The sequence below is a fragment of the Lutjanus erythropterus genome, chromosome 6, assembly GCF_056507025.1.
Source record: "Lutjanus erythropterus isolate fLutEry1 chromosome 6, fLutEry1.hap2, whole genome shotgun sequence".
Taxonomy (NCBI): Eukaryota; Metazoa; Chordata; class Actinopteri; order Lutjaniformes; family Lutjanidae; genus Lutjanus; species Lutjanus erythropterus.
The window spans coordinates 10,406,206-10,417,319 of NC_139322.1; the positions used below are offsets into that span (position 1 = coordinate 10,406,206).

The 11,114-nt window shown below is 38.8% G+C and overlaps 1 protein-coding gene across 1 annotated transcript; it reads right to left on the bottom strand.

Annotated features, from left to right (window-relative positions):
* Positions 1–153: 153 nt before the first annotated feature.
* LOC146324896 (actin nucleation-promoting factor WAS-like) lies at positions 154–10,763 on the bottom strand. Its single transcript, XM_084720519.1, has 11 exons — positions 9,373–10,763; positions 8,410–8,550; positions 8,146–8,232; positions 7,669–7,765; positions 4,554–4,583; positions 4,425–4,460; positions 4,124–4,325; positions 3,702–3,880; positions 1,919–2,523; positions 1,724–1,832; positions 154–666 (listed from the first exon to the last, which is right to left on the bottom strand). Exons 1-11 carry the CDS (start codon positions 9,472–9,474, stop codon positions 608–610), a joined length of 1,647 nt encoding a protein of 548 aa, XP_084576645.1. The 5' UTR covers positions 9,475–10,763; the 3' UTR covers positions 154–607.
* Positions 10,764–11,114: the final 351 nt, after the last annotated feature.

Here is an 11,114-nt window from a genome sequence, read left to right on the forward strand (position 1 = left end):
TACAGTATGTGAGTGTTGAAGATATTTATAGTAACGTACAGTGTTCTTCCAGTTATGCACTTTGTCGGTGGTGGTATTCGAGGGAATTGGGGATCTTTGCACAGATGTACTGAGAAAATAAAACAAGAACATGATGTTTTTTTTTATGTACAGTATGTTATAAAAAATGGGAATGAAACTGGCTCAGATTTAGTATTGATTGTTGGTGTTCTGTCATATGCTGTATTTACAGATTTTAAAAATGGTTCTTCTTAAATGGAGGTGCGAGGGACAAGATAATTTCCGGCCAGAGCCACCGTTCACCTTCATTGTGAGTAACACAGTGCTGTCATGCTAATGAATCCTACACTGGAAATGTTCAAAACAAATATATAAACATTTCAGAATTCTCTTAAACTTGTGTTATTTCACTTTCAAGTCATTTAAATTGAAGTATCTCTTTATTATCACACAGTTTCTGACATTCTGTCGTGCATATTCCAGTTTGTACCCACTGAACCTGAAGTCCAGCAACAAATAACAGTATTGCAAATGAGAGGTTTGCGACTAAAAATCACAGTTGAAATAAGTTCAAAATCCACCCAAACTTCTAAGAATTTGCACATCATCAGTCATCCCATTCATCGTCATCATCGTCTTCATCTCCTCCTTCATCTTCACTTTCATCTGAAAGAGAGGACAAAAATAAAGTTTTAAGACTTTTTTTTGGCCCTTTTGATTCAACTGGCTCGTCATATGAGGTGTAATTAAAGGTGCAATATATAACATTCAGTCTCACTAGATGTCAGCAAACAGGCATTGGCTATATAAAGATACAGAGAAGAAACGGTGTCCTGAAAATTCAAACTATCACTGTCAGTTGTAATCAGACCTCTGTTCATGTGGTCATGTGTTTCAACATGGCTGCCTGATGAGTAAGTTTCACTTATTAATGCGAAACATTAGACTAAAATTTGTTTCTGAAAACATTTAACCTCACAAATAGACAATGTAGTGAAATAATCTTGATTCATATTTGATCAACACTTAGTTTGACAGCTGGATTTTAGTCTCGGGGGCTTCAGTTGGAAACTGGACCCAAAATGGCGGCTGCATGGTTACAGTCTTTTTCGTATTACAGCTTCAAAAGTACACTAAAATATGTTTTTGAAAACATTTAGGCAAGAAATAAGCAAAACAGTGACAGAGTCTTGATTTGATCAGCGCTGTCTAGTTTCACAGTTTGATCTGAGCTTTGGGAGCCTCGGATGGAAACCGGACACAAAATGGCGGCCGTCTAGTCACAGTATTTCTTGTTTTACAGCTAAATGGTATACTAAACCATGTGTCTGAAAACATTTTAACTGAAAAACTGGTAATACAGTAACATAATCTTATTAGTATCCACATCCATATTTGAGCAACACTGGCTTGTTTGACAACCCGACCCAAAATGATGGCCGCCTGTTCACAGTCTTGTATTCCACCAAAAGAGTGCACTAAAATATTTCTGAGATACTTTTAGGTGAGAAATGGGTACTGCAGTGACTAAATTTGATCAACACATCCTAATTTGACAGTTTGATCTGATATTTGTGAGCAGTGTGTGTTTAGATGCCTCTTTCTTTATTTATTTTAACTTTATTTAGTAAATGGAGCATGTATTTGTTTTGGTCTGGGATGCTGGTGCTCCTCTGTTGGCAGTAAATGTCTCTTACAGCACCTTTAACGTTTCAATATTTACCAGAGGAATGGATGACTTTACTCCTCTTCTGCATGACCATCATGAGAGCACCAACGATACCTTCACCTGACTCTGGAGGTGTAGACGGAGCGGCTTCATTCTCTGTAACCTGTAAAATACACCAGGACAGGAACATTAATCTCTGCTATATAGATACATACATATAGAATGTATGTCATATTTTAGTCGGTTTACATTTCTGAGCTTCTTCCCCAGTCGGATTTGGTCCAGCAGAGCTCCTCTGCCATCGGACGGAGCAGAAGCTGGTGGTGGTGGTGGTGGGCCACCGGAGAGACGAGGAGGAGGTGGGAAATCTGAGGGAATAGCAGTTTGGGGAGGGGGAGGTGGAGGGGGTGGAGGAGGAGGTGCAGGGCCACCTCCTCCTCCACCTCCTCCTCCTCCTCCTCCTCCTCCTCCTCCTCCTCCTCCTCCTCCTCCTCTGCTGGGCATAGATGGAGGAGGAGGAGGGAAACCCATAGAGCGCTGGCTTGACGGTGGCGGGGGAGGAGGCAGGTTGTGGGAGGAGGTCTTTGAGGACGGTGGTGGTGGTGGGGGGAACTGAGAGTGTGTTGGCGGCGGTGGCGGTGGAGGACCGCCTCTGCTTGATGGAGGAGGCGGGGGTGGCAGACCTCCGCGTGCTGGGGGTGGCAGTTGGGACGGGCTTCCTCGCGGCGACTGGCCCGGGATAGGAGGCAGGGGGCCAGACCGGCCACGGGGGGGTGGAGGGGTTGGAGCAGAGTGACCGGAGCCTGGCACAGGAGGCAGAGGCCCTTGTCTGCCAGGTGGAGGCGGTGGAGCAGCTATAATACAATGGAACAAGATATGTTTAAACTTTAGACCAGTCCTATTCAATTTAGGTTTCATTTTTAGAAGGGTCAGATTCCTGTGTCTGTCAGGAATAAAACACATTAAGTTTAAACCTCTCTACATACCAGAATGTAGTTTTTACTCTAAAAATAAATTTAATTTATTTCTGTTGCACCAAAACTATTAACTTTAAACTTATATTTGAGAGGGTTTAACTTTTGAAATGGCTTCTTTTTTTAGATGCACTTATAAAATAACTGCTGAGCCATCATGAGTATGGTAACTAGGCTAACCAACTTTTTAGCTAGCTAGCAAACAATTTAACATTTTGTTATTTTTACGTTTGCTAGCAAACACTATAATGTTTTTTCCTTTTTAGCTAGCTTGCATTTCTTTTTTTTTTCTTTTTTTAGCCAACTAGCAAACAGTTATTAAAAAAATCTCTCTCAGCTAGTTAGCAAACAATGAAAAAAAAAAACTTTTTTTTTTCCCAACAGCACTTAAATTTATTTTTTATATATTAATTCATTTTAATTTAGGTAAGCAATCATCTCCATTTTGATTAAACTCTATTTACTTTTGGGCAACATCAATAAACCTGGATTTTGTGCAGCCAAACTCTTTTTTTAAAACTGGATTTACTCATTTAATGCTATTTTTGCTAAACTCTGATTAGAATTTATTTTAGATTAAATGTATATGTGTTGGTGCAACCCAGTTTAAATGTGTAAAACAATGCACTCCACTTCATTTGTTTTCACAAATGGAAAATAAATATTAAATACAAAAGTACAGGGAAAAAATAGGAATGCAAATCCTTGATCAGAGCTACCGTGTTGTTTTAATAAATACAATGCTGCATTTAACATCTTTTTTCATTCAGTTTGACTCTCCTAAATTCCCTTTGCTTAAACAACAGGTTAAATATTTTAATAAAATATGTTTTCTCTGTGCTTAACAAGATATAATCAATGAATGGGCTAATGAGCCTCTCTTATTTGTATTTTCCCCCATATTTGTAATGATTAAGGGGCTGGATTGAGGTTATTAAACAGCTGGCTTTGGCCCACTTGCCACCAGTTAAATAGACCTGCTTTAGACTCATTATATTAGCCTGTGGGGATCAGTGAGATTAATAATGAGGAGCAAAATGATGCAGCGTGAGTCTCACCTCCTCTGTTCAGCTCCCTCTTGACCGCCTCCATGCCTCCAGACTGCTCGATGACATTATAGATGAGCTGGGAGGTCTGTTCGTCCTTCATCTCTTCTTCACTGATGCCAGCTTGAGACAGCAGCTTCCACAGGTCGGGGTCAAGGTTGTTTGGATCCCAGCCGACATGAGTAACATGTCTGACAGAAAGGAAACAAAGCAGACAGCATGTTGAAGTTTTAATAATATGGTAAAACAACATCCTCCTCAGATATTAAAGAGACTGGCCACTGCAAAATCAAAAATACACATCAACCTAGAGGGATAAATAGCTCTGCAGGTAAGAGGAAAAGTGTATATTTTTGATTTTGGGGTGACTGTCCCTTTAACCAAACTTCACCACCTGATATTAAAGCAGCACATTCATCAGCTCAAACACTCACTTAAATCCACTGGGTGCCCCGATGTCTGCTTTGGAGAGTTTGGTGTTCTTTTTCTTGTTCTTGTCCTTCTTGTCCTTCTTTCCTTTGCTCAGGACGCCTGCAGCAGTCGGTGAAGGCATCGAGCGGTACCGTGAAGACTGGATATCTGGGTTCTGGATGTCCACTGTGGCCATGTGGAAAGAACCGGGGCCACCAGGTGATGCTTTTAGAGGGGACACAGAGAACAGGGTTATGTCTCATTATCATTTAATTTCAGGGATCATAAAAGTTACATGACATGTTGAGATGAAGAGTTACACACCTTTTCCAGTTGGGACTGAAGGCAGGGCACCTCTATCTACAGTGACAGGAAACAGGAAACAGTTATTCTTATGCTCATAATTCATTCCATAATGTAAATATGCAGTCATGAAGTTTATTGCAATCTTACCAGTAGGTGGCAGGGGGCGCTGTTTCTTATCTGTTAATAACAAGCAGGGGAGAGAAACCATTTTGTGTCACATTATTACCACACCATAATACAATATTTATCCAGCTAATATACACTTTAAAACATTATGTAATGTTCAAATAAGGAAGTAAGTAATTATTTATCAGTTATAATTTATTGACTCATCAGTGGTGGAAACATACAGTTACTCAAGTACTGTAGTAGAGTTTTGTGGTACTTGTACTTTACTTCAGTCTTTTTATTGTGTGTTACTTTATACTTCTACTCCACTACAGTTTTTTTGTTAGTTTTGTAGATTCAGATTATTAATACAAAATGTTATCAACAAATAAAATGTGATATGTTATCACAGAATAAGGTAGCCAGCAATATATAAAGTAATTAAAATTGTGTATTATGTTTACATTTAAATGATACAAGTGTAGTATGATGGTTATAATTAATTAATATGATGGATATTATGCCGAAATGGCACATTATGCATAATGAGTACTTTTACTTTTGGTACTTTTCTGGTACATTTTGATGCTTAAACTTGTACTTTAAAGAGTTTTTACCTTCTCTATTAATTATTTATTTTCTTATTCTTATTATTACTATTATTATTATGTTCTACTTTACTGTATTATTCTTACTGGCTTGGTTTCGCCTGTACTTCCACTCTTGTTCCTTACCTGTGTTTCATTTTCACTGCTGTTGCTGCTATGACTCCTGAATTTTCCCTCGGGGAATAAAAAAAAAGGTGTATCTTTATCCGTATCTTATCTTAAAGCCCTCTGGCATCTGTGGCCTGTCAGCTATTTTTGAAATAATTTGACTTGGCTTGACATCATACATCAACCTTGTGACCACAAAAACAGGGAGGATTTCGAAACCAAAATATTTTGAGTGTCAGAGACTTTGTTTCCTGCATACTGATGAAATTTAAACAATTAAAAGGAACAGATACTGAGGACTTTGCAGCGTTAATTTTACTTTTAATTCTCAGGAAAAAATACAAAATAATTGTCTCTCCAGCATCAACTTGCATAAATCTCTGGCATAAATTAAAATTTATTAATTTCCTTTCAACCCTAAATGTGTTAAAACTTTCCTTAAGAAACAGGAATTCTTCTCTAGAAGTCTGGTCTGTTTTTAGAGTTGTATAGGGCTTGTAGGCAATGTACAATGTCAGAAACAGGTTGTGATCAAAAGGACTAAAAGGATGTGACATTTTGTTAGAAATCAGGAGAAATACGGGAGGATTGTGATCCCGGGTGGAAATACGGGGAGGGCTGACAAGTCTGCTTTTACATTTGATATATTTCACCTCTCTACAGTAAAAACACATTGATCCCAAAGTGCAACATGTGCTCATATTCAGCACAACCTCATCACCAATAACCTGAGAACAGTCATCTATTTTTGTTTAAATCAACTGTCAGCAAACACTTTTCAAAAACTGATTGTCAGGTGCGGTGAGATATTAGGAAAAAAATTAGATTGTAAACAGACCAAACCTTGTGAACATCCTGTGGGTGTTGGTCACACAGGGGTGATTAAATCATTCAAACTTTAATGTGGTTTGACTATTTAAGTGTTACAGATAGGTGTCAACACATTATTAATTGTGCCTCTCCCCACTGTCTGTCCCCCGTCGACCTGTTGTTTATTAGGAGGGAAATTACGTGTTTTCAGCGGTTTTCCTGCCTTGTAATGACCCCACAACAACTGTCGAATTACCATGATGTTATCATATGAATAGCTCTATTTGCACATCAAGAGCTGCTTTCTAACTCAGAAATGGTTTCTTTTAATTCCCCTCACACACTGTTATGCAAGATAAATCAATTTCGTACGTAACTAAATACATTTTAAAGTAGACTGCTGAAGGTTTCAGAAGAGTTTATATATATATATATATATATCACTAGCAGGATTGCAAAAACATTTTTTTCTTGTAACAGAGTATTTTTACACTGTGGTATTACTACGTTTACTTAAGTAAACAACTTGTCCAGTTGGGTGGGTCAGATTTACTTGCCCCTATGTGGTTTTATTTATTAACGGCTATCAAATGATGCCTTCAATGAGCCATGTTGGTACTCATGTCAATCTGTGCACAGTGAATGACTGTGCATATTGTGAAACATCATGCCATCTGACTAAACTCCTCTATCGAGGATTATTTAAATTTTTGCTTCAGCTTTTGCTTCAGCTTTTCAAACCTTTTCTTTTCTCCCCTCGTATCCTATTGGTACTGCACTTTTTGCTCTCCTACATAAAACTGCACAGCTTCTTTATCTGTTTATACTGGGGTGTTTTTACATTTTTGTCTTACCGTGTGTTTATTGTGTATTCTCTGTTTTTCTGTTTATGCTGTTTTAACTGACAGTATTTGACTTAATTTTTAGTTAGATTTTTAGTACTATGTTTGTTGTTATGCACCAACAGGCCAGAGCAAATTCCCTGTAAATGAAAACTTACTTGGCAATAAAACCGTTTCTGACTCTGATTCTGATGTGCAGCTATCAACAGAGAAGGTTCCTACCAGTGGCAGATTAAGGCGGTCATGGTCCTTTAGGCTACTCTTTATTTGGGCGCCCTCACTCCTCATGCATTACCACAAAAAAGTAATTTAGTGCCATGCATTCACAGTGCAACTGCAAGCTGGTAACAGCTTTTAGCTTTCTTTGTAAAAACAAAACAAAACAAATTAATTTGATTGAAATGTTTTTATAGGCCAATGTTTGCTTGTCAAGTAAATTTAAATAATTAAAAATATTCTGGCCAGTCCGAGGCTCTTGCAAATGTGTGGCGCCTAGGCTGCAGCCTCTGGGCCACACATGTGCATCAGTCCTCCCCAGGCTACTTCCATCATTAACCCCCGGAAAGAAAAAAAACAAAAAAAGTGCTTAATTCTTTTTTACCACCTGCCTGATCGGGCAAGTGAGTTGCTAGATTTTCTTGCCCTGGACAAGCAGGCAATCCTTATTGTTGAGCCGTGCATATTGTAGTTCCAAATACGGCTATGAATCATTATCATGAATCATGTATTTCATGTTCTCAGTTTTCTAAAAATAACCTTCAAAGTTTGGGCTATGACCTCACTGACCTTGACGGTTTTGTCTCTGGCTGATTTTCTCCTCGACAGCATTTTGAAATTCTTCTGCTTCCTGCTGTGTAGCAAAGTTCAGTCCGACCTGACAGTCCTGCATCGAAGCAAGTAATCAGATAAAACACGTTTCAAAAACAGCTGGTAAAGATTTGTGACCTACTGACAGTTTGAACAGAAATAATAGACCCTTTCACAGCGATCATACTGATATGAAATAGTAGAGTTAACACAGGTGTAACCAATGATAGCAATTGAGGTCCCATTCCATTTAGTGTAGCAGAGACTTCCAGTGAGCCAGCATGCTCAGTTGCAGCACCCTGACTCTGTTTTTATTTTGAATGGAACAGAACCTTACTAACATTGGTAGAACAGGTGTTTACCGTTATATTTCATGCCAAAATGGCTGCTGTGAAAAAAATCCTAGCTTGACAATAAACAAAGTTAGAGGAAAAGGTCAAGTGAGGGTTCACTTACATCTGCAGCAAAGGTGTGAAAGAAGGGCTGTGGCGCCGAGTAAACAATTTGATTGTAGAGCTCCTGTTCCCAAACCAGCCTCCCTGTCTGTGGAAAAACATGATGCACATTTCAGCCCCAGTATTTCTCATATAGGATGTGAGTAATCTTTAGTAACTTTTCAACACAGAGGATGACAGCGATTAGGTCATCAGTCTACAGGGGGCCTCATGCAGTCTTGTAATGAGACTCTCGGTGTAATGGCAGCTTTGGCTGAGCGTTTACCTTAAGATCAAACATCCGTATGAAGTAGGAGCGCTGAGGGTTGTCCTTGACGAAGCACACCACTCCAGTGTGCTGCAGGCTCCACATGGACGGACTGTGAGGCAGAGCCATAAACAGCTGTGCCACTGCAGTGGCAATGGACTGAACACACAGACACAACAGACACATTGAACACAGTTTAGCACTGATAGGACACTTGAGAGCATTTTATTGCCGTTGACATGTAAATTTGCAGTTTTGTGGTGAGGATTCACTTCCTCGTCTGCTTTCATTTGCTCAGATGAAGATTTTAAAGTGCTGTGATGCTCTTAATTCTCCACTGCAGATGTTAAAGTCATTAAAACGTGCAGCAGGTGGTGGTCTTCTGTTCTGTTGTTGTGCGGGTCTGAAACAACTGTAAAAGAAATCACCTTCCACTCTACTGTTAGACCAGACTCAACCATAGTGTCTAATTCTGACAGCAGAGGAAGAAACCGTTCAGCCACCATTTCCTGTTACAGCTACCTCCCTTTTGATGACCTAATGTCAGCATTCATCTTTAACTACATTTCCATCCAGCTACTGTAGATTTATTTGAAGATCTTTATCAAAATAAGCCTGGAATTCAAATTTAACTGAATATATAAAACTATGAACAAAGGAAGTGTATGTTCTCATAAAAGGCAGCTCATAAAAAGAGTCACAATACAGCACTGGTGTGAGTACAGTAAATTATGTATCATAAATGCCTCAAGTGAGGGTTTAACCATTAACTTTGCTCATATTCAAGACATGATGTTTAACCAGGAAACTCTCGAGGGCTGGAATTATTTACATTTTTATGCAACAATCTGAATAACCTGTTCTATCTTGGTTAACTTCTCCTTTCACTTTTCCATCCAAAAGATACAAGTAAGACCAAATGCAGCCATTTATCATTGTCATTCAGTAGGCAATCCCCTCCCTGCTCAGCTCAGAACTTACAGCACACCTTCTGCCCAGCAGCTCCTCCAGCTTCTCATTCTCCTGTGGGCTCAGCAGGGAGCTCCGGACGCTCTCTGTCTTAGATTTAGATCCACGGCTCATGGTAAAGCTCCTGTTCAATCTCCCAGTTTATCTTAAATTAATGTGTGCAGCATTTGAAAAAAAAAAAAAGACGTCCTCTCTACACTGTCAGAAAGCTAAGCTCTTACAGTCAAGGAAGTTTCTCTTCTCTCTTCTGCGCACACATCCACTCAAAGCAGGAAACGGCCAACCGCACTTCTCTAACCCCCACTTTTCTTCTTTCTCTCAGACGCAACAGTGCACAGATGAATGTGTTACTTCCATTTTCAGAGCAGAGGCAGTGCACTATTGCTCTCCTCCTGCTGTGAGTGCACTCGTTTTACAGCCACACAGATGACCTCCCAGTGAATAAAACAGCCAACTCAAAACTTCTGTACAAATGAAAACATATTTTATTGACAGATAACAACATTCAAATTAATTTAAAAATGTACAGGATGAATAACAAAGTCAAAATATATTTTAGTCAAATTTTCATTAACTTAAAAACCAGAGGTCATTATTCACCATACTGAGCAGTTTCTGGGACCGCTAAAACTGACACAGCATTTTTAACACTGGATTTTCCTTATATACAATTTTTAATTGGCCTTTGCCGAACTTGCTTTAAAAAAATAGTGTGTTACACCCTATTTTTGAAGGTTCAGTGTGTAAGATTTAGGGGGATTATTTGGCAGAATATGGCAGAGAATGGATGTAATATTCATTCAACTATGTCTTCATAAGATTTTATCACATAGATTTATCAAATACTTGATTCTTATTGGTCAGTTACAGCTTTTTAAGGTCTGCTATTTCGGGATAGCAGTATAGACTGTTGCTATGCATAACAGACCGTTGCTATGAAGAACAGACTGTTGCTATGAAGAAGAGACTGTTGCTATAGACACAGGTCTGATCATAGTCTCTGGAGGAGCAATAAAATAATTTTTAAATCCATAAAATTATTTTAAAATTAATAGTTTGTGTCAAATTATTGATTTTTTGTGGGTAGTAACCATGCAATAAGTGGGATAATGCACAGTGAACAGGTCATTATTGTGAAATAAACTCTGGCATAAAATAAGAATTGTTGTGTTTCATTGTTACGTTAGATTGAGCTGTTTATTTCTACACATGGCTCGGGTCCTCTGCCATGGAGGCTGCCATGTTGAACCGCCATGTTTCTACAGTAGTCCTGAACGGACAAACCAAACACTGGCTCTAGATATGGCTTTTCAAGTTTTGTGCAAGTTTTGCAGGCATTGTGGGTTCTCCTGCATGCTTGGAAGGGGAGGGTGAGACGAGGTGTTTTGCAAACTGCAGGCTCACCACTAAATCCTACACACTGGTCCTTTAATGTGACACAATAGTTAAATTCTTTGGTTTGCAGCTAGGGATTTTTTTCATTAATACATAAAAACTTAAAAACTGTACAAACCACCAATCTGATGATTGTCAGTATCTGTCTGTTTCACCACCACGAATAGCAGCTGAACACCAAAAAATGACAGAATCTGGTGGATTATTTATAAGAGGTCACCTCAGATTCATCTTAAAAGATGATCATCTTATCTCAAGTGGCAAGATAGATTTAAAAAATATCACATTAATTGAACTCCATGTAAAAGTGATTGTAAATTGTCTTTTGGTAGATTGGAATGGTTAGTGTGAACATGCAG

Coding starts and splice junctions, on each gene's coding strand:
- LOC146324896 (XM_084720519.1), bottom strand. CDS start 9,474: ATGAGCCGTGGATCTAAATCTAAGACAGAGAGCGTCCGGAGCTCCCTG. Junction 4,461..4,553: donor GCGCCCCCTGCCACCTACTG/GTAAGATTGCAA, acceptor CTGTCACTGTAG/ATAGAGGTGCCCTGCCTTCA. Junction 1,833..1,918: donor TGGGGAAGAAGCTCAGAAAT/GTAAACCGACTA, acceptor TGTATTTTACAG/GTTACAGAGAATGAAGCCGC.